At 40.0% G+C, this 24,560-nt stretch overlaps 1 protein-coding gene across 1 annotated transcript in view; it reads left to right on the top strand.

Moving 5' to 3' along the window:
• NT5DC1 (5'-nucleotidase domain containing 1) overlaps positions 1-24,560 on the top strand; it is a 159,447-nt gene that overhangs the window by 45,307 nt on the left and 89,580 nt on the right. Inside the window, exons 7-8 of the mRNA XM_081905692.1 lie at positions 21,577-21,751; positions 24,134-24,231. Coding sequence (XP_081761818.1) covers positions 21,577-21,751; positions 24,134-24,231 — 273 coding nt within the window. The remainder of the gene's footprint in view (positions 1-21,576; positions 21,752-24,133; positions 24,232-24,560) is intronic.

The following is a 24,560-nucleotide window of genomic DNA, read 5'->3' as shown; positions in this document are numbered from 1 at the left end:
TCATAATAAAAGGGTTGTTTGTAGTGTTAATAAGGTAGTCCTGGGATCTTATTTTGTTGGTCAAGAGGCAATTCTCAGATTTTAAAAAGTCAGTGTATGGTTGGATACAAGGATAAGCACCCAAGATAAAAGTCTGAGACTCAAAGGCAGCCCAGGCTTCAACCCAAAGTGATTAACTGTGTATAAAATTAATTTTGGGGAAGTGAGCTGTTTTCACTACTAGACCATGACCAAAAGAAAAAAGGTAAAGGAAAGAAAATGCCTTGAAGCTACAAATAGTTCCTCTCCAGCCCCTTTGTTTTGGCTACATTCTAACACAAAATAGACAAGACGGATTTAAGAAATGTTGAAAAGAGAAAAAGATTAAACAGTAGCTTTTACTTCAAAGCAGATAGTTTGCCTTTAATGGGGAATTAAAAGTCTGGTATATTGTACTAGGAGGCTTATAATAAACATGCTGAACCAGCCTATTTATTTTTTTCATGTTCGCGACTAGTGGCAGCAGAATCGCTTTAAAAGCGCTTCCGTTGTATACATTTAGAATGTTGGCATTGCCAAGTATTTAAATATATTGAGTTGACACTGTTTAAACAGTTTCACTTTGTTTGTTTAGAACATTGGGCAGTGGTGTTGTATGTGATGTTGCTATCCTTGAATAGTGTGTTGTCCTTACCAGTGCCTTTAATACCGGTCATTAACCTAAATAAAGAGATGGAATAGTGCCTTTTTGTGGAAGTACAGGTTGTTTACCAAATAACACAGGTCATTTGGAGGAACAGAAATGGGATTTAGAAGTGAAGTTGTAACTGAGACAGCCCATTCTTACCTGAAATGCATTCCAGTGCATCACAAGCATATGTGAATAAGAACAGAGATTTTCTTCCCCATCATTTATTTTTTAAAAAGAAGTACATTACATGAAGTATGAAAGCTTTACTGTGCAGCTATTAAATTTCAAACAAATTGAACAGACTTGTGAGCAGACCTTCTGGGATATTATTTTTGTTTAAGGAATGGAATGTACTTTTTCCTACTTACAGCAGCATTGCACTTTTTCGAATTTGGTGCCTGGCTTTCTAAAAATCATAAAGCAGCATATCTCAGTCATGGCTTGTGGTATGTTGTTATAGATAATTCCCTCTGTCCTAGGGTTGGTTTTCTTAAAACCATCTATTTTACCTTAATTTTGTAAATAAAAATCTTTTTTTAAAAGAAGAAGAGGTTACTCTTAATGATAGATTGTGCACCATAAGCATCTGCCTTCATGCATTTTGCCTTGTCCTACCTTTAAGTTGCGTGGAAGATGTCCACTGTTAGAGGGAGTAACACTTCCTATCAATTCCCACTTTTCTCCTTTCAAAGCTAGTCTTTCAATATTCTCGATTCACAAAGGCTTTCAAGAGGCATATTAGGAAGGCTAAAATGAAGCAGTTCTTTGTTTTCTCCAAAGGACTTTTTTTTTTGTAAGGTTTCAGATTTTTTCCCCGTAAAGCTAAGCTGAATCATACGCTGGCTACTGAATGATGGCTCTGCCTTCTTAGTCAATTCCAGAAGGGAATATTTTTTTGTTACTGCTGCTTCCAAGCAGCCAGTGGCTCTGTAAGAGGAGTGGCAAGGGACTGGCAATTCTTCTGCATCTGATCCCTTGTCTTCACTTAAAGAAGGATATGCCATTTATTTTGCCATCCCTGTTTACAATGGAATAGGAATACCATGGCTACAAAACCTCTTTCTTCTCTAACTAGTAAATCACATCTATATACGTAGATGGGGTGGCAGTAAAAGTGTCCCATGCTGTGTTTAAGCTGTGTGCCCAGCCACAAGAGTCCCCCGCCCCAGTGTGCCTGAAACTGAAAGTGGGGTAAATGAATGGACACGGCGACTCTGGGATTTAAAATGGACACAGCTTTATTGATATTCAGATCTAGGTAAGCCTTGGCATAGGCATTGGGGGTATATCCCTCTTAGCCCCCAGTGGGGGGTTTGAGGCATGACAGGGTCTATTTGGGAAGGTGAGTCCACTGCAAAACTCAAGTTTACACAGATGGTTCCCCCAAACACTTAGAGAAGCTCTATGACCCACTGCCCCATGCAACTGGCTCTTTGGACAGAGACTTCTCCCCAGACCCCTCTAACAGGGTATCCTGTTATCGCTGCTACAGAGAAAGGGGGTGAGGGGTGAGTCAACCACTTCACCAGCACACCGATTGGATGAAAGACTATAGGATTCCATCCAAGTCCTAAACTGCCATAGTTGTGACTACTGGTTTGGGGAAGGCGAAACCTACAGCGCAGGGAAAATTCCTTCCTGTTCCAAATATGGCAACCATCAAAGATCACAGCAAAGCCCATTACAGTGGTACCTTGGATTAAGAACTTAATTCGTTCTGGAGGTCCGTTCTTAACGTGAAACTGTTCTTAACCTGAAGCACCACTTTAGCTAATGGGGCTTCCTGCTGCCACTGCACCACCGCTGCATGATTTCTGCTCTCATCCTGAAGCAAAGTTCTTAACCCGAGGTACTATTTCTGGGTTAGCGTCGTCTGTAACCTGAAGTGTATGTAACCCGAGGCACTCCCAGTCAACTGAGCTGCTGTGAGCAGACCTGGCCGGGATGAATAGCTGGGGAGCAGACCTGAGTGAAGCCTGCTTCAGCCAGGTCTGCTCCCCAAGCCATGCCCACAGGCAGCCACAGATAGGCTCGTTTGAATAGTGGCTTTGGCGGGAACCCGTGAGCCTTCGTGCCGGCTGAGTCGGAGGGTGGTGTGTTGGGCCACAACCACCGCTTACTGCAAAAACAGTAAGGAGCCAGTACAGAATCAAATTTCATGTTTATCTGGATGTTGGGCTTAGCTTACATGTCCAAAAGCTGTCCTGTTGCAATATGAGAGCTTCTTAAATACAGGCTTGCAGATAGGCCACCTGCCAGGGATGAACAGTTATTTTTGGAGATAAATAGCTACCTAGTTTCCAACCTGCCTGTCGACCCTCGTGACACACCTGTGGTTTCTAAAAGGACATTTCTACTTGTCACCAAGGCTGCTAATGGCGACTCATATGCACAACTACGTAATGCTTTTGTGTGGGTAGGTCTTTCTAATTCATCATTTCCAAATCCCTGCAAAGCATGCTGGTCACATGGAGACACCATGTTTCTCCCTGCTTGAAATGCTATATTAAAATTTTGTTCATAGATCTCTAGCTTCCTTTCCTTTAAGAGCAGTAATGATCATTAGCCCATCTATAGTGTGGTCACTTACACATCACCCAAAAATAAAAAAGTGGAGAAAAGAGGCCACATATTTCAATAAAATTTGCACATGCTAATTTTATATATAGCTACAAATGTAGAACTAATTGCTACAATTTAAATTTTAAAAAATTATTGTGGGGAAGACTAAGAAGTGGTGTGTTTGATGCTCAGTTTGATGCCCAGGTGCTAACTGTTGACAGCAACTTCAAAAACCCTTCTCTTATTGTGATTCTTTATCTTTAAAACTAGATTGGGCTGGATAGCCCTACACAGGATGCCTTCCAATAGAGACCTGTTGCTTGTAAAGTAGAATGCATAGCCACTCTATACTTAACACAACATTAAAGACATACGCATTAAAGCTACAGGCAATTGGCATTTCCTTTTTATGTGAAACACTTGTCAGTTAGAATGGTTGATGACTGTCACCAGTTATATTAGACTTTTATATCAAAACTTCCTTTAAATATGTCCTTTAGACTCTATTGCCTTTTGAAATACACCCCCCTCTGTTTCTCTGACTACTGGCTGACTAATGCATTTTCCTGTCAGATTACCGTAACTACAGACAATTTGATTTTAAGTGGATTTGAGGCATTCCAAGCTGGGCACTCAGGACGAATAGCTGCTTTTCAAAATCTCTGGCCAAATGCAACCATAACTAAATTTTTAGACTGTAGTGGAAATAAACTATGACAAACTGAAAAGAAAAGTACAGAATAGATCGTGGGATATCTATCTGCCACAGTATGCACTCCTTTGAATTCCACAGAACTGTTAATCAAACGGAATCGAACAGCAGTCAAAGGTATTGGTGAGAGAAACCGATTTCAGATTTATCCCCCAACCCACTTGCCACCCCTTACTTTTTCTTTTCCATTGGTCTTATTAAGTATGTCTAACTGAAGTGCACATTTTGCTCAGATAGATCACAGTTAGTTCTGTCATATTTAAAGTTGCAAAAGGGTACAGTATTTGGATATTGCAGGATTGTCATAGCAAGAACTCTCAAATACTTAGTTACATGCTTTACTTCTTATTCAGATAGACAGCTCCTGTGCGTGAAAAAAGGCATTCCACATTATAAGTGAATGGGCAGTTTTATCTGTGTACAGCAAGTTCAGCGTGAAAATGTGAAGAGTTTTTGATTGAATAAAGGCTGCTTCCCACCCCCAGCTATGTACAACAATAATTTTTCAGGTTCTTCACTCTCACCATAGTCCCTTCTCCCATACCCCCTGCCACTCTTGAATTGTGGGGCACCTTCCAGATCTGTAATACCAGCACCCTTTCCATGTATGTCCAGAGGTTCCTTCAGCATTCTAGGGGAACTTTGAACCCCACTCATTTGCCAGGTATTTGCAAGAATTAGGATTGTGCACCCTGAAATATTTCCCAATATACTTTGGTCACCAAAGGTGATGACAATTGATTGTTCTACAATTTATTTTGATATATTCCACTCCCTTGCATAGAAACTGAAGCCAGTGGTTATTAAACATCTGAACCTTGTTATGTTAATGTGTTTTAAAGATTTAGAATAATACCCAGAAGCTATACACAACAGTCTTTTGGTTTCTTTCATTTCCTAGATTAAGTAAATTGTTCCTTAATAATAATTTCTATTGCAGAAAACTGTAACTCTGACTCCTACTTTTACTTTCAAAATATATAACTCAAATTGCTTGCATTCCAGGAAAATGAGTTTTAAGATTATTATTTTTAATGTTCCTATAGAAGATTATTTCCTGTAGTCAGTTCTTTCAAATTAAATACACTCCTTTTCCAGTGTAATATACTTACTTAACACTGGTAACACAAGATTTCTCTTAACCTTCAGTCAAAATATATTTCCCCTCATGTGGTCTCTTCTACACCTTCTACCATGCTGAAACCAAAACAATACTTTTACTGAATATAGGCCTAAATGTTTGGTTTAGAACAAGATTCCTTGCTGTATTATGCTCTGAAATAGCACATGGATTAAATGTACTTTGCTGCTCTGTAGATCAGCAGTTCAGTATAGAACATTTTATGCCTGCCTCTCTATTCTTAGGGCGATTTCCCAAATGACAACTACAGTGGCTACAGATATTACTAAAGAAGCATCACCAGCTCAGTGATTGCAGTCACTTCTTCATTTGTGCATAAATGCAGGTGTCACTTCAAAAGTTCATCTGTCAACATTAAAAGAAGCACCACAATCTTAATGCATTAGTCTGTATCTGTCAGCATCGCCCTTGAGTCAGTGTACCAACTGGACTCATGCACTACAGCCCCGACTGGGCTAGGCGAGCTGGGTAGCACTGCCAGAGACCTCCTTTCCCACAGGAACTGGTCACAGTGCTGTGGACTCACAGCTTGGAGCTGAGAGCACCGGATTCACTGTCTCAATAATGCAATCGTTGCACAGCAGCGTTTTGCAGAGTCTTGCAGAGTATAAACCACTCGGAGGGCAGCTCTGTAAAGTATCTTCTTTTATTCTATAACTACAGCTATAATACAAACTATATACAGAGCTAAATATTCTGAGCATACATCAATGCTACTCTGAGTGCCTGCAGCTCCTCTTAGCAGCAATCTTATCTCTAAATACTATCTCTTGCACTCACTCTCCGACACACTGACTGACTCTCTCTCTCTCACACTCAAAGACTCACTCACTTGACTAATTAAGTAGAGAGCAGTACATTGCTCCTCCTCTCTGTAGAGTCAGCAGAGACCTCAGGAGATTCTTGGGTATGGGAGGAGTGAAATCTCCTCAGTATCTTGGCTGGCAATACATTTTCAATGAGGACTCTGAGAGGATCCTAGAGTTGCCCTACCTCATTCTCAAAGCCTTGTTAGCATTTTCCCAGCTTTGGTAAGGAGATGGGAAGGCTCTAGAACCCCGTCAGAGCCGTCCGTCTCTTTCCTAAAGCCTGGCTCCTCACTTAGCTAGCTTTGGGAAGGCAGTGGAAGGGCTTGGGGGGATCAGTTTTTCATGTCCCCCCCTCAACACAACAAGGCAGTGTGCAGCCCACGAGTTCCGTGTCGGAGTACTCTTGTGGTACAAAAAGTTGGACCGCCCTGCTCTAGGCTGAGGACAACCATTGCTCTCATTCTGATTGCCTCATAGCTGGGCATGCAGTATCATTGCATTGTCATGAAGCGACATTAGCATGTGGGCAATTCTTCCTTTCTTTACCATGGATCCTTGAAAGTTCTCATGTAAATTCACCAGCATATTAGTGCAAATTTCTTTTAATGTACACATCAGTTATACAAATTTGCTTTACATACACATTTTTTGCAACCAATTCTCTGTAGCATAATAATGTTTTGTAAGCTATTTTTTTTTAAAAAAAATGTATGTTTTATGCACATTTTACCCTAGTAAACGCATTTTGGTGCATGTTACTTGGCTGAAGAAATGTACTGCAAAATTAAGAGAAGTCAAGCGCTAATTTTGAAGTTCACATATTGTTTCAGAAAGTACAAATTAAGTAAGTTCGCCTTTAAATGTGAACTGAACTGAATTTCTCCCGCATCCCTGCTGAAAACAGCTTGAATCTAAGCCTTATTATATGCAGCCGAACTGACTACATATGCTTCCATTTTTATACTCCCTCTGTCTTCCTCCCTTTCCGCCCTAGCTGACTCATTTGTGTCTTTACCAAAAACAGACACCATGTTTCTACCTTCTCAAATCCCCTTCATTCTTTATTTCCCTCTTATGTGGCTAACCATTCGCACACACCATCATATAATCCCACAATTTAAATTTACTTTCTTGGTGGGCAGCCTTGCCCTGCCGGCCAGGGAAATTCCTAAACGCCCAGGCACACATGTGTGCTGTTGCTGCTGAGGATGGCGGCCGAAAGCTAAGGGCTGGGGAAGGGGGTAATCCACCACTATAGTCTGGCTCCCCAAGGTTGAAGAAGGCTTCCCTACTGCACGGTGCACCTCCCCAAAGCACAGCTTGCAGTCACAAACTTGTCTTAGTTCAGTGGTCCTGCCATTCAACATTTATTTCGGCACCAGAGTTCCACAATCAATTAAAAAAACCTCTGGAAACATGAATGACACGAGATACAAAATGCTATTATAATTCTACATGGTTTATACTGAATTTGTACTAATGAGACCAGATGTCCTACTGAGAGTAATTAAATGCCCTCATTATTCATAACCAGGAATTTTTCAGTGATGTAAGAAAGTATTTAAATTGGACATGGCACATAAAAATCTGGCTTCTGCAGTGGGTTATTTGAGACTCGGGGGTTTAATCTTGGCTTGAAACTCGTGTTTTCTCCAAATCTAAATAAAGACAACACCAATAAAAAGAATGCTTGTGATGCCAACTTTATTCTTTCATATTAAATTACAACAAAATATAGGGTAGGATTCACCTAATGAGTCCCTAAACCCAGTGCTTTCTCTTGCACAACAGGACTTACCCCCCTTCTCCCCCTGCCCACCCCCTTATCTCTGGAGGGTTAGAAGAATCCCCAGAACAGCATGTGGTGAGCATTGTTTGATCTGACAAGCTACAATGCTTGTGCTCATGTTAAGCATAGCATAACCCTGAATTCCATCACTAGTTCTCTGAACCATAATTTATGTGTATTCCAATAGCATTTTCAGCCTTCTGTATTTCTGCAGTGGTATAAAAGTGTCTGACAGTGTGGCTACGTCCCTCTTTTTCAACAATGGGGGAGAGAGTCCACCGGAAAATGTTGATTACACTTTTTTATTTACCATTTCTAGAATCAGAATAAAGAATAAAGGACAATTTGATTTTACAGAAGAGGCACCCCACACCTGTTGCCTTGTGCAGTGAAGAGAATTGATTGTGCCCATGCTTCAGATGATCAAGATATCGCCACATCCCATAACTTTTTCTTGGTTACGTGTTCTCATAAACAGTATGCAGGATTGCACAGTTGATGAGATAAAAACCTTCCTCTGTAAAAAGCAGAAAGGAAATTCCAGTACGGCATACCGTCTCAAGTGAATAGCAGTAGAAGATTGTAGGAAAAGTTATCAATGCGGTACTCATGCTTAATTTTGTACGTATTGGTCTTTGAGCCTGGATGTACAATGCATCTTGCTCCCCCTGGTGGTTCTTTTTAGGCTTTTAAGCAGGCTGCAAGTCATTTACAACCACCTTAAAAAAGGGTTGTTAAATGAATATATTTTACATGGAAATGAAACACAACCTGAGCTGAAAACAATTCTGTGGTTAGGTGATGCATCTGGTTCTGTGCTTGTGTCAAAATGTTAAAATTGCACAGCTTCTAAAACAAATCAAGAAAAGTAAAATATAGGCTTGATAATTTATAAATATCTTCTAGCCTAGACAAAACCAGTCTAAAATAAGATATGCGTGAGTTACTAAAAGCATTTTCGTTAGCCACAGCTTCAGATTATAGTCACTAATACCCAACAAGGTTCATGAATAATAACTCTAATGCATGAATTTAGGACCCCTCTCTGAACACAGAGCATGGTTTGTTTCAAACATGTAACAAGCTGTAAATCGGAAATAAACCAAGCAAGAGGTGCATTAATGATTAAACCATGGTTTAAGACAATCTGTGTACAGATGAGGCCTATGCATATTAGGGTTATTATTGGGGGGGGGTCTTCATTTGCTCCAAAACTGCTATTCCACTTTCCTAAGCTAAAGCCAACAATCCAAAATACAATAGAACAAAACTATTTAAAAATAGTTCCGGGGGGACGGGACAAAGAGAAGATCTGTAAAACAACAACAACAACCACTTGACCAGGCTCAAGCTTCAATTCACACTTTAAAATGTGGGCAATGAGGGGACCAAAATCTCCTCTCAGAGCACTGAACACCATAATCGAAAAGTCCCTCTTCTCTTTCAGCCATATGTCTGACTGCAAGGAGGGCCTCAGCAATACCCCACTTATGGGGATTGGATAAGCTCACTGAATTAGTTCAAAAATATCTAAGCTACATCTAAAAGTGGTCTCCATAACTGCTGGGTGAACTAAACTTGAATTAAGTTCATGTTGAGGGTAGAACTTTGAATGATTTCTAGCTCATCTTTAAGTTCTTTCTCTTCCATGTGTTTTCCTACCATCTGGTAGGGGCATGAGAGCATTCCACTGCTCAGCTGCCCTCAATATCACTGAGCCTAGGCCCATGCCAGGCAAATTTTAGGGAGGCCTGAGGCAAAAGGGAACAGGGCTTCTGCACCTTGAATGGTTATGACCATTATATGACAAGCTAAACATGCTGAAATTCCCTCTTCTACACAGTGATAAAAGATTCAGGAACCATGTCCTCTTTTGCACTTTGCTGCCCTACAGCCATTTTGCAATTGTTTTTCTTCTTTTTTAATTTACAAACTAATATGCTTCTTTGTATTCAAGCATGTTAAAAATAACCCACTAACTTGTTTTTGGTTGGTGCATTTTGCTTTGGAAACGAAAAGCATGGAGCCACACAAAATTGCTAGTAGAGTGAACAGAGATGATTAATCTCAAGAAATACATGCAATGTAACCCTATATACCAGAACTGGGAAGCTATGACCTCCCATCTCTCAGTAGCTGCAGCCAATAGGTAGAGATTATTCATCTAACAACATCTGGAGAGCCACAGGTTGCATATTCCTGCTATATATGTTTACTCAGATGTAAGTTCCATTTGAGTTCAGTTGGACTTACTCCTCAGTAAATGTGCATCCCCCCTTGAATTCAGAGGTCTAACACATACAGCTAATTATTCTTATAATATGTTTACATGTTGTTTGCTTGAAGGTACATTGAAAAGGGAGCAATTACAGCTATGTGGAGCAGCGTTTTTATCCTGCCTGGGTTAGTTATACATAAAGATGTATAGTATGGCTTGCATTAGGAGTGTAACGTTTTGAGCATTACATCTGTTTTCTGTGTTTCTGAAAAGGGTTCCTGCCAAAGTTTATATTCCCTTTCTTATTAATATGAATTTCAGATACTTTTTTATGTTATCTTGACAAGTTGTAAAAAATAATACGGAAAATCAGGTTCATGTTGTGTAGTACAACCCTGCTTCTGCACTGCCATTCCTTTCTGACCACATTGCTACATAATTTAAAACATCATTATTTTTTAAAAGGTAGAATTGAAGGTAGAAATAAAGTCCTGTTTAAATAGAATGCAGTCTGTTTTCTGGACAGTGTTCCAGAATTTCAAAAGTAGCCCCATCCCTGTAGGGCAGACAGAACCAATCAATAGGATAATATCCCGAGAGTGGGGCTATAGCAGGCATCCCCAACTTTTGGCCCTCCAGATGTTTTGGGACTACAATTCCCATCATCCCTGACCACTGGTCCTGTTAGCTAGGGATCATGGGAGTTGTAGGCCAAAACATCTGGAGGGACACAGGTTGGGGGGTGCCTGGGCTATAGCAACCTCCCAGACCAGCCTTGTGTGCTGGCAGTCCCACAGGGCTTTTCACTGAACTCTTCAAAATCATGACTTTTGCTTTGAGAGATGTATACTGCAGAGATAATACACACTGATCAGATCCTGGCGCAGCTTGGGATGATACTGTTTTTTCATATTCTGATGTCCTGGAACACCTTCCAGATTTATTACCATGAATACCTGTTCTCTATATCTCCTGGAGGGCATTCCACCCATTCCCTGGGTTTCTGTTGAACACAGTATTTTCCTTAGACTTCTGCCTTGCCCCATGTGTGGTGCAGGAGGGCAGTGATTGCTGGGATTGTTCCCTCCTGCCCTATTTTCACCACTGCTGCCTGTTTCTGTGCAGAAAACTGGAAAACTGCCATTCATTTGCCCTTTTTCGATACAGCATCCATTGCACTAGTTTTATGTTTTCAAAGAGGATGGCTGTCTGCCTGGCTTTGGGACAGAGGGGTTGCCTTTGCTTTTCCAGTCTGGTCCTGGAGAGCAGGGTAGCCCCTCCTGCTGGAAAGAATCTTCTTGAGTGGCCCTGGCTGCTATCCAGTGGGAAGGACTATTTCCAAAGGTCTGGAATGGCTTCTAAGGAGCGCAGAGTGCAGGAATTTACAGGGGGAATTCCTTTTTCTTGAAGCTTATTTGCTCAAATTTGGATTATAGGTTTTTGTTTGTGGTCTAAGAAAGATCGAGAGAAGACAACAAACTTTCAGGTTTTCTTATAAAGGTCACTTAAATCAAGCAAAACAAAAATTTTAAGGTGGAAACCTCTGAGATATGATTTAAGTTAAAAACAACAAAGTACTGAAGCTCTATTCCAGATTGCTGCTGTTTTCCATCCAGATTGGCGCTTAACAGTATTTGGTCCTCTTCCAAAGTGAACTTTCCAGTCAACAGTTGTTATTCTTGAAAATGCATATTAAGAAAATGGTTCTCAGGGAGGGAAAGTTACTTTAGGTAAGCATCTGTATTTAGCACAAGATCTGGTAAAAGTTGTAACGGTGACGTCTCAGTTTTACATTGCTGTTTTGTCAAATAATAATTACTAATTTTGTGAAAGATGAATATATTTCCTCCATGATAAATACATATTGAACACATCATTCCTGGGCTATTGCATAGAAGAAATATAGAGACTTTAGACATCCCAGTAATCTAGGCCCTACTTAGCTAAGGAGAGTCTCATATCATATAGTTATTTTGCCACAAGTGGGGAAAATGCCACCTTTTAATATATCTAGGCATGCATATTTCTTTTCCCAAATCAAACTTGTTTCTTTTCTTTTATTTATTCAAAATATTGCTACTTTTAATGCGGGAAATCCTCCCAAGATGGCATGCTAGTAAAATGAAATACAGTTCAACTGCAAAGACTAAAATAAACCAACGAAAGCATTAGCGGAACGCAGGAAAAAGAGACTAAAAGAAGCGGGCCTTCAGGGCTTTCCTGAACACCTGAAACAGAAATACATACATTGCTGATAAAAGCATACACCTCTTATTAATCAGACTGCAAAAGCAGTCTGTTTTCAGTTGACATCTGAAGCCCTACAATGCAAGGGACAAAGACACCTCCAAGGTCAGATCATTCCACAGTCGGAGCCCTACAGTTTGTGTCCCCTCACTCCAAATCCTGGCAGGGAATGCAGACAGATTGCTGCCCATCTTAAGGATAGAGTTGACTGGTATTGGATGAGGCATCCCTTCTGCAGATATTTGGGCCCCAGGCTGCGTGGCAAGGTGAACATATTGAAAAAGTGCAGTGTTCCCAGTAGCATGGAAATTCAGCTGCAAGTCTGCTTATAGCCTTCAGTGATGATTTATTGGTGCTATTAGCCACCTGTCTGAAGTATGTGACAAAATATTTGGTGAATTTAGTGCAGTGTCACTAGGTGGCAGTGACAACATAGTTTAGCAAAAGGGTTATGACTTTGAAAGAAATTTACTGGTTTTCTGAGGATTCTTAGCTATTCCTTTCTCCCACCTCCAAATTAGGTTGCCAGTTTATTTCTTGCCAGGGTCCCATGTCATAAACAGATACATGATAGGCAAAAAATCAAAAGATTGAGACTGTTTCACCACCACTTGTCCAAGTCTGAAAGAAAAGTTCAGTTGTTGAAACCTACAATGTAGCTTTTAAAGGCCAGAAGACCTGGCAGGGGAAGAAAGTGGTAGCAATCTGAAAATGTGACCAAAATGAGGTCTCTAAGGCTCCCACAGCTCATTCTCAAATGTTTCAGCAGGATGCAGAAGCTGCATATCCACAGTTGCTTTCCTGATGAAAAGAATATCATAGAAATTGTGATCACAGTTTCTCATTTAGATATGTAATTGTTCTTGCCAACAGTGCTGCAAGTGTGTTATTGGTGAAAGATGCTCAGGATCTTTTAATACTGAAAATTTAGTTTTAAGTTGTTGCTTACCAATCATGAATTATATCAGCTAGGGCAATTTGGATAATATTAGATGGATCTGAAAATGTTGTCTGATGATAGGAAAGCAAGTAAACTCCACTGGCTCAACATTACTTGATATGTCTCTCTGCTTAAGACTTAACCATTTCACATCCACAAACTTTGTGGTCAGATGGGGTGCTAGCACAGATGTCCTTGACTCCCCTTTTAATTCAACCTACTGTCTCTAGAACTAATCATAGAAATATTTAAGGTCCAACTAGATTCAACCTCTGTTGTTGGAGCTCTGGTGCCTTTTTCTTTCTCAAAAACCATCCACTATTTGGGGGAAGGTTGGATTGGAGCATTCTTTGCCCTAGCTACTCTTGCCTCTGACCCAGCCCAATGCTGGCATGAAGCCTCCCAAAGAAAATGCAGCCCTTGGGCTGAAATAAGTTCCTTAGCCCTTTTTGTTCAAACTGAAAGAGGAAACGTCTGCATATACTTTAACCTATGGTCTTACTATCAATGTTTGGGAGCTCCAACCAACGAGCTCCCTTAAAACAGTCTTAAAATCAAAGAACTAGAATATTATTATTATTATTATTATTATTATTATTATTATTATTATTATTATTATTATTTTCAGGAGTAAGGGGCCAAACCATCACTTTCATACATATCCAGCAGAAGATAGATGCCTACAGTAAAGTTCTGGGATTTAAAATTAATTATGTTGCAGCAGTGACTATTCTCTCTTAACTCAAAACACTTATTTAAAGCAGCTGTTCAATTATTCATGGCTAACCTCCCATGGGAACCGTTTGGGACTCAAAATCACTGCAAAATATAGCAGAACCTGTTAAAATGGATGGATGGCATTAAGAAAGACATGGAATTGTGGCATTCTCTGAATTGGTCATGGATTAAAAAAAAGGATTATGGCAGTTGAATAATAATCCTTTCTGAATTGTTACATCTGTTTCAGGCTCATCCTATTGATATACACCCAAAAAATGCTCAAATCATATTTGACCATTCATTTTGTACTGCCTAAAAAACACCAAGATTTGTCTTGTCTTATCTTGTCTTAGACATTATTGGGAGACCACCCATCTTAAAATGATACCATGCAGCTTTAAAAAAATATCCTGCAGATTGAAAGTCTGCATTCAGACAACACATGGTTTGTTGGTAGGAGAACATGCCGTGGCAGATCTTTTGCTCAGGTATTACCCCTTCCCATTCCCTCATCTGCATGCCAAAATAGGAAAATTTGAAGCATCGATTTGCAGTCTGAAACAAATAGATTCAAGTTTTGTCTGAATGCAAACTCTGTTTAATTAACAATATCAACCCCATAATGTGATCCTTGTTTGGTGCCAAATGGTGGTTTGATGCTCAGGTTTGTTAGCAAAGTAGAGCTTACAGACACCACGGTTTGCCAAATTGTGACAAAATAAACTGTAAACTAATAGGGAGGAGGAGCATGAAACCCCAAATCTTACTACATCACATTTGTTAAGGTCTTATTTAATGTAAGGCAGGGTTACATCTTAAAGCAGTCCAAATGCCTGGAAATGGAAAAGGAATCTGCAGAAGGTAAATAATAATGTGATAGCCTAGATTCACAATAACACAGATCTCATTTGAAAAGTTAATAGCCTGTGTATAAAACCTGAGTTAGGTATATAGATAATACCTTTAGCACTGGAAATTTAACCAGTCTTTCCACTTAGGCTGTATCTTGCCACTCCACATCAAGTGTTCTAAAATCTGGGGAGGTTTCAAATGATCAAAATCGGCAAAATTAAGTGGAACAGTAATATAATAACAATGATGACAAGCCGTGGCAGAAGTTAATTGTAACATGCATATGTTTCCCTTAGACAGCTCTGTTTAGATAAGTGGACAGAAATTTAAATTATTTTGAGGGAATAAGAATGTGATTATATATATAATTACACAGAGGTAAAACTGCACTTAATTTCCAAGTATGACTAGGAGGCCAGGTTGTAACTGATCAAGGTGGTTGCTGACTTTAGAATAAATCTTTAACAAAATTCTGTATTTCAACTATTGTAATAAGGAATACAACGTATACAGCTGCAGGAACAAAGCTTAGGTATAGTATTGGTGTGTGTAAGTACAGTCTCAAAAGTAACTAAACACTGGCTGTAAAATTTCAGCTATTTGTGGAATTTGCATAACATCTGTCTGAATTCTTCATTTTAATTCCTTTTCCTCAGCCAAACCGTACAAGCAGTTAGTGCATTCTTTGATATATAATCGAACAGCTAATTCTTGCTGACTTCTGTGCCCTGGGACTTAGCTTAATGATATTTACTTTAGGCAAAGTTATCAATGTATTAAAAATGTTGCTAACAAATATAGCCACTCTATAGCTCTCACCAGGCCAGGCTCCCTTGCCAGGCTACATCTCACCTCCCCAAGCCACACCCTTCACTGGCCCTGCTCCAAACCCTCTTTGAGTGCTTTTGCCTGGTTGCAACGTACAGTGACAATGCCTTATGTTGACCTGGATCAGGGATCGGCAACCTGCTTCCCATGGGCCACAAGGATGAAAGGGGTATGTGTGTTGACATCTCTGCAGGACTGGAGTATAGCCTACTTTACAAAGGAAAGACCCTATCCATTCATCCACCCCTTTTTTTGCTTTGCTGTGCCCACCATTGGGAAGAGGCTCCTGGAAGGTTTTCAAAAGGAAATGCAGCCCATGGACCAAAAAAGGTTTAATCCTCCTTGATTGTGATAGACAAGATAGATTAAAACAAATATCATGTAGATTTAAGTCATCTGTTTGGGAGCTGAGGTCAGTTATGATTTGGACTGAGATGTTTTATGTAGCAATACATTAAACACATAAGACATGATAAGTGCCCATATGTTTATGCACAGGAGAGCTATGTGATGTGCATTTATTTCTTCAAGAAAACTGGGACAGCCTACTTGTGTTTTCTTGTTATTTTCTGACAGATTAACCAATTCGTTACTGGCAAAGGATTCTGTTCTGTTAGGCTGGGATGGGGGACCTTTTTCAGCTTGAGGGACCCATTCCCTAATGGAGAACCTTTCGGGAACCAGAGGCAGACATGGTTAAAGGCAAAAGTAGGTGGAGCAGTTTCAGATATCTGAAGAAGTGTGCATGCACATGAAAGCTTATACCAAGAACAAACTTAGTTGGTATCTAAGGTGCTGCTAGACATACATATATATGTTTCGACTGCGTTAGACCAACATGCCTACCTACCTGAATATACAACAACAAACCTTTATTGCATCAGCATACAGCCATAGCAGGATAAGACAAAATAAAATAAAATAAAATGCTAGAGACAAGCAACCAAACAAGACTCAAAGCGACAACACTGGCGTCATGACATTCAAACTACCCCAAGACAACAATGGAAAGATTCAGTTGCCGGCGCCGGGAATCCAAAATGCGGACGTATACAAAGCATACAATGGCCCCAGAATAGGCTCGGCACATTAAGTTAAAAAAGGCAATAAAAAGGATTAAAACAGGTCCAGGTCTAGGACACACTACCCAGTCAGGGTAGCCCTGAGTTTCAAAGCCTGCACTATAAAGATTGCCACCCCACGTGAAATTTGGGGATTAGCGTCCACAAGAAGCGATTTCAAACAGTCTTCCTTAGATGTGATGGTGGATGGGATCAAGAGGAGGAGCTTAGTTCTTATTAGCTCATAAATAGGGCAGTAGAAAAAGAAATGTATGAAGTCCTCTACTTCATTCATTGTGCATGGACATAAACGCTGAGTAATAGGGGTCTTAGAATAAATCCCCTGCAAGAAGGCCGTGGGTATAGAATGGAAACGGGCCATGGTAAATGCTCTTCTCAAATTGGGCTCCGTCAGGTCTATCAAGTAGTTGGCAAGTGATCTTACCAATTTCACTTTAGGGAGCCACATGGAGAGGCGAGCTGTGGTGGACTGTGCCTGGTCCATGGCCTCGTCTCTTGTAAGAATCCAGGCCCGGATTTTATGTTGGTCCCAAGATGACAGCGTGTCAAGATCTGGGAGGGAGTAGCGTGCGGTGATAGTCTCCATGGCCTGGGACCATTTGTTAGTATGAGAACAAATTAAAAAGGCTTGCCTGGCTAGTAGGGAATCTGGGGCTTTGATTAATTGACAATAAAAACTGATAATTCTAATGTGGGCTCTCGCAACAATGGAGGGGAGGCCCAGTTCTATTCTTAACTGTGCAGCAACCGAGCCCTTGGGGAGACCCAGTAACTTCCGTGCAAAAGTGTTTTGTAGAATCTCGAGCCGTTGTAGTGTTTTTAAATTCCACCCCCAGATTTCAACCCCATACAGTAACATCGGGAGGACTTTGCTGATAAATGCTTTTCTGATTGGTGGTACCAACTGGCCGCCTTTTGCATAGAAGAATTTCTCCAAGGCTTTGATGGTTCTACGGGCAGCCAGGATGGTCATATTTAGGTGAGCTGACCAGCTAAGCCCATGCTGAAAAGTGATACCCAAATACTTGAATGCTGAACAATATTCAATAGAGTGGCCCTCGAAATTCCAAAATTGCTTCCGAATTTTCGTGCCAAAAGTAAGAATTTTGGTTTTGGCAAAATTGATTTTGAGGGAGTTGGTATCACAATATGTCATGAGCCCTCTGAGCATGTTGTTTAAGCCCTGCTTGGTTAAAGACAGTATCACCGCATAGAGTAATATGGGAATCTTGCGCTACCTGAATATAGTATTTTTACAACTTGTTTTGTCAGTTGTGAAGTGTCAACATGGCCCTTTTTTCTTCATTTCGCCCATCTTAACTACTAGAAACTATAAAAAGCAGAGATATTGACCTAGTGAAATGAATACACAGAGATTTTTTTGTATTTCTTTTGAAAGGTTTTATGAATAGAATGCATAGAATACCACTTCGTACGAGCTATAAATATAAAAAATAGAACAGCACTGGGATGCCAGAGATGGAGGAAACCTTTGGGACACCTCTGTACCCAGCAGCTCTAGCAGTTTCAAGTGGTTACTCATTCCTGCCACAATTGTTACAGTGCCCGGTTTTGAAGCCAGATGGTCCATATTTCCTGTGGCAGAGCTCTTGGCAATGGTAATGGCTGTTGCGGCCAATGCCGCCTAGAGCTCTCAGCTTTTTATTGTGTATTGCTGCTGCTGCCTCCTTCTGTGGGTATGGCCAGGCTCTTGGGATGCATGAATGCTGATGCCTTCAGACATGAGGTAAACATTTCCAAAGGGATTTGAGTGATACAAGAAAGAATCCTGCTTTAGTAAATGGGAATCATCTGTGGGCTTCATGGGAATCAGATTTACAGCATAATCATCATAAGAATGTGCTAAAAACTTTCTATAAAGACGTAATATGAGGAGAAAGGGAGGAAATAAGTTACACGTAACATGAAGTGGCCATGCAGCACCTCTTGACAGTGGTTGTCAACATATAGGTTGGCCTTAACATCATTGTGTTATAGCCAACAAAGTTCCAGCGTGAGTAGACCCGTTGAATTTAATGGATATGACTAGTTTCAATAGGTCTGCTCTGAGGGATTTATTTTAAAAATTAACAAATCACTTCACAGACTGAAACCTTCAAGTGTGCATGCGGAAGTCCTGAATGAGTGGGTCTTTCTCTGAAGAAGACAGCTTTTTTTTTCTTTCACACACAAAGCAGTTCAATCACTTGAAGTTTATGAGGAAGTGATCTGCAAGGGAAACTCAGTGCTCACACCAGATTCTGCTGCCAGCCAGGCCACATGCAACTAATTAACTACATCAGCTTAGCCTTCTCCTTTACAAATCACTGCTTGTTTGCTCTCTCTTTTTATTTTTACTGTATTTATTGCACACTTATACCCCACTGTTTCTATGAAGAGATCAGAGAAGGGTTCTGAGCAGTTTGCCAGGCCAAGTCTGTTTAGCTTGAACAATAGAATCATTATTGTATGCCTATGTTCATTTTCTAGGCTTTAGTGCATTGAGTTTTAAGAAGAGCAATTAAGGAAAAATGAAAAAATACAATCTCAGCAAAACTGTGTTACTTCATCTTCTGAGTCTGCTGGAAAAAACAAACCCCAAACCCAAATATGTTGATCCTAAGAGGAGTTAAAAACCATAGGGGCATACTCTGGTAAATATAGATTCTGGCAGTTTCTCAAAATAAACCTTGGAGAGATTTATAACACAGATCGCTTCAGTGTAATCGCATTCCCAGATAACAGTGTATTATGCTTTCTGTAGTAGCAGAAACAATGAGGGTTACACAGGATTAGTTCTCTCAAACTATAGATGAAGTGGAAAGCCTGTGTCTCTCCATTTCAAACTGCATGAGGGGGGGTTGACTGATGAAAGCTTATACCCCTTACAGGAAAAAAAATATATTTTTTACACTCAGAAAAATGTCATGTTAGGGAGAAGACTAGACAAGTATGGCTAGGACATTTATGCATGACATCAATTTTTCTATGTGAGATGGGAATTGTGAATGTCTTACAATCTGGTGTGGTACAGTCCAGATGTATATTTACCATTTCATTGCTATTTTTGATAATTGATCTCTCTCTCTCTCTCTCTCTCTCTCTCTCTCTCTCTCTCTCTCACACACACACACACACACACACACACACTCCATCTCAGTAATTTATTAATAAGAAATTATCAAACTCTACAGATAGGACCAGCCCAAAGGACTTTGTTGGTGTCCAAGATCTGCTAGTTTTCTTTTTTTCATATATAGTTGTACCTTGGTTTCAAACAGCTTAGTTCTCAAACGTTTTAGCTCCCGAACATCACATACCCAGAAGTGACTGTTCCAGGTTGCAAACTATTTTTGAAAGCTAAACATCCGACAGGGCTTTCATGGCTTCCGATTGGCTGCAGGAGCTTACTTCAGCCAATCAGAAGCCACACTTTGATTTCCAAACATTTTGGGAGTCGAATGGGCTTCTGGAACGGATTCCGTTCGACTTCCAAGGTATGACTGTACCAACTTAACAGAAACTACTCTTGTTTAAACTAGAATGATTTACCTTTGCATATAGACATCTATTCCTGTATGCTACATTTGCAGCATTTCTAACATATTCTACTTATTGCTTTGGAAGCTGGATCCTTAAGCTGGTGAAAACCCAGAGCACTTTGAGTTTAAGCTGTTTTATTCCATTGAAATCAGTGGTTGTACACTGGCTCCCTTCCAAGTCCTCTTTTGTAGCAACTGGATTTGAACCAACTGCTGAGACTATTTCATTCCCTACAGATATTGCCATTTCAAATATACCCTGCTCCTCCTCATGAAATAGTTGAAGGCCAAGAGGTTTAAATTTTTGCTTGTGTTTTGATCTGAGGAAGGCACTGTGCACATTCCACAAGGAGAAGTAATGTCTAGGATTTATTAAACCATTCAGTGAAGCTGACCAACAGTATTGAGCAAGAGAGGGAAATGCATATAGAAATGCTGCCAAATCCAGCTTGCATGCTATTAGCAGAGGTGCATGAGCCTGGCAGCCACTGGGAATTCTGCCAGAGTCTGATGCAAGTATATAATTGGGCCAATGGAACTCCCGCAGTCCAACATTCCACCCCGCTTGTGGTTTTGCTTCCTGTGTGCTGAAGTGCTGGCTTCTGTTGCAGCCTGAAGTTCGTTTCCCAATTTTGGCTGTGCCTTGGTGCCTTGGTTCAGCTTTCTGGTTGTGTGGAACAGTCTCTTTCAACATGGCACCCCCCAGATGCTCCTGGATTCCAATTCCCATCTTTCCTAGCCAGCGCAGCCAATGGTTAGGGATGTTGGGAGTTGTAGTCCATGATATCTGGAAGGTTACAAGGTCAGGGAAGACTGCTGCAGAACTACCTTAAGCACAGCGAATACACTTGGTGTTCTCTCTTTCGAGGAAGAGGTAGGCAATGGTTCCCTTCTGTTAATTCTGTATGTGTCGTGGTGGGTAATAGTCATGCTGTTTAGCTTTGTGGGGCTGTGGCAATAATTTGTGACACATTCAGAGTTTCTGTTATGAAGAAGCATTGCATTTCACATTTTCTCGGTAATTTTAGGTTCCTTGAAGTATGTACCTAATGCAATTTTCTAAAAAATGTGGAAATCTGCTAAGAATTTTGATGGCATTATGAATGTGTTCTTGAAGATCAAGCATGTTTAGATATAATAGTTTTTCTGTCTGGTGGTAAAGTTATTATTACCAAAGTAAACCATACATTGAAATTTCTCTTTCCTCCTTATTTCATAACATTTCTTTTCATAGATCAAAATCCACACGAGTGTTTAAATATGGGATTCCGTGTGCCCAGCAATAAATTTGTACACCTCTGTCTTATCATCTGCCCTGATGGAATCGCATAACTTATTTTTTCTAAGCAGTTGTGGGGGCAGAGAAGAGCTGTTGAGCAGGGTCTTAAAAATCGTGTGCAAGTGCGCACACAGATGACACATGGGTGTTCAATACGCTGCATAATCTTATCCTCTAATTTTCAGAAAATGGCGGGACATACTTTCCAGAAGTAAAACGCAATCCAGGAAAATACATACAATGCTGTCCTGATCCTGTTAAAAAGTGGCTGAGAAGACTCAAGGACAGTGGAAAGATTCTGCTATTGATTACCAGTTCTCACAGTGACTACTGCAGGCTTTTATGTGAACACGCCTTAGGGTAAGTTTTCATTTAGACTTTATCTTGCAGTTAGCAGGGAAAAAAGGAATGAAAAAAGTAAGAAATGGGTGTCTGATGATTTAATGCTGAGTACATTTGTATCTTAAAGTGTGACCAAAAATCATAGGGGGCCAGTTCACCCATTGCACTCTTAATGATGGCCAAAGTTATTGAGATGGAGGAGATAGAGGGGCAACCTCCCACTATCTGTTTTTATTTTATTTGCTGAAATGCAGCCATAAGTGCCATGGAGTGGAGGAAGAGGGAGATATTTCATCCGTTCCCCATGGGCCATTTATGATGTTGTTGTTATTGTTCAAAATCTGGTGTTTTTCTTCACACAGAGGAAAATATACAGATACAGCAACCGTTCCACATACATTTATTTTAGCTGATTTCTAGTGTCTGACAGATGTAGTTTGGGGTGAGGTGGGAGACTTCTTAGCTTCTCACCAGCCCTTGGATTCCTTTTCCTTCCTGACTATCAAAAGCAGCCACTTATGGATTATCAATCTGGATCTCCATGGTTCTTGGTGCCATACTGAAGGAAGGTGTGGTTCCAGCCACCCTAAAGGAGAGGCAGTTTTTCAACTCCCTTTAAAGAAACTGATCTGGATCCATCATATTGAATAATTACTGTCCAGTGTCAAAGTAGCCATTCTTGTGAAGGGCGCTGGAGCAGGAAGTGGTGTTCCAGCTCCAGACAGTTTTGGATAACACTGATTATTAGGAGCCAGCCCAATCCAAACTTCAGCTTGCTTTTGGGATTGAAATTGTCATAGCCATCCTGGCGAACCACCTTCTCCAGGAAAGGACACAGGAGAGCAGCCCTGTTGATTATTTTGGACATTCCAGTGGCTTTTGATACCATCAGCTATTTGTGTATTTTATTTATATTAAACAAATAAACATATGGCTTTATAACCCAGTCCTATATGCAAGTAAGCACAGTTTAATCCAATTAGTTGTACATTGAGTAGTGGGCAGAAGATTGCAGCCTAAGTGAACAACAGCATGCTAAATCTAGATGTGTTGAACTGGTTTGCTAGCTTCCATTGCAACTTCCAATTAAATTCATGAGTAGATTCAACTGGAAAATATTAAACTGGAAAGGTGAAGGGCGGGGGAAAGTCAGCATTTTCCTTGCTTTTCCTTTTAATACAGTAAATGGATTCACACAGAACTTATTTCTTTTCTCCTTTAGTTTTGAATTTTTGCACTCAGAATACTGTATTCCTTAAATCTTTTCCAGATGCTTCCTTTCCTCAGTTCTCTGCAGACATTCATTGTGCATATACTGAGTGTGGGGGAATGAACGGGGTCATGGTGTCAGATATCGTCCTGACCTATGTGCATACTAATTATCTGATTATGAATATTATATATCATAATAATATTGTGCTACATTGTCATGCTGACCATGAAGAAATCTAGAAAATAGAACAGACACCAAGTTGAACCACAGAACAAGGACATTTCTGCACTTTTTGCAGTTAGTTTAGACATACTTTCCCTTAGCCAACAAACACGTCTCTCTGTTTTAAACCATATTTCCAATGTTGTTGGAATGAAAGTCTGATTTGTTGACCCTTGTACAGGAGATTTTGCATATCTCTGTTAAGAATATGGCCCTGTAAAGCGTTTTTGTTTTTGTCAACGTTTCTTCATTAATAACAGGGCCTAAGGAATAATAGGACTCTACACTGGAGTTTAGCTGTTGAATGCAATCCATAAAATCTAAGAGAGAGATGTATGTTCAGTTTAAATAAAGCACGTAACTCCTATTGATTTCAGTGTGGGGTTTAAGTGAGTATAACTTTCCCTGGATTGTGCCCAAGGTATATAAATGCTACCATTTGCTTCTATCTCATATTATTAAAATGTATTGTCAAGTATTTGCCTACTTCAGCACTCAATATTTTTCAGATTTGATTACTTGACTAAAAGTATTATATATCATAAGCATTTCACATATGGAGTTAATTTTAGGGATTAAATTGTTTATTTTTAGTCAGAATAAGAACTTTAGTCATTTCTGATGCTTGTAAAACTCATTTGTCTGCTTGTTCTTATATTACCTTCACATTTGATTAGCAATCAAAACTCATGGGGATTTTTTTCAGGAGTATGGCAAACATGATCTAGTGTTGCAAAGAAGGTGTATTTCATAAATTTCTTATGTAAATGATAGTCTCATGCATATAGAAAACAGAAATTATTCCTAAACAAATAATTATGAAACCCTAACAAGAACAACAAAAACCCACCCCTAATTCAGGTGTGGGCATGTCTTAATTAGTTGAACTTCTTTATACTAGGGCGAATATCTATTTCATGCCTTAAAATGCATTTCAATTGTTTTCTTTTTTATCATTGTCATAGGAATGATTTTGAAGACCTTTTTGACATTGTAATCACAAACGCCCTGAAACCAGGTTTCTTCTCTCAGCCACCAGATCAAAGACCTTTCCGAACACTTGGTAAGCTTGAATAATATTTAAACATTTAAGCCACTTTGATAAACAAGAGCAGATTGAGCAGATTGCAAATAACATACAGTAGTACCTCAGTTCTCGAACATAATCCGTTCTGGAAGACCGTTTGACTTCTGAAACATTCAAAAACCGAGGCGCAAAGAGCTGGCTGCAAGTTCAATGGAGAAAATTGAAAAACATGCAACGGAAGCCATTTGACTTCCGAGGCATGTTCGAAAATGGAAGCATCTACTTCCAGGCTTTTGGCATTTGGCTTCCAAAACATTCGGCTTCCAAGACGCTCAAAAACCGAGGTATTACTGTATTTAATTGCA

The sequence above is a fragment of the Podarcis melisellensis genome (genome assembly GCF_964234715.1).
Source record: "Podarcis melisellensis genome assembly, chromosome: 3".
In the NCBI taxonomy this organism is placed as follows: domain Eukaryota; kingdom Metazoa; phylum Chordata; class Lepidosauria; order Squamata; family Lacertidae; genus Podarcis; species Podarcis melisellensis.
This window is presented reverse-complemented; position numbering and strand designations above follow the sequence as displayed.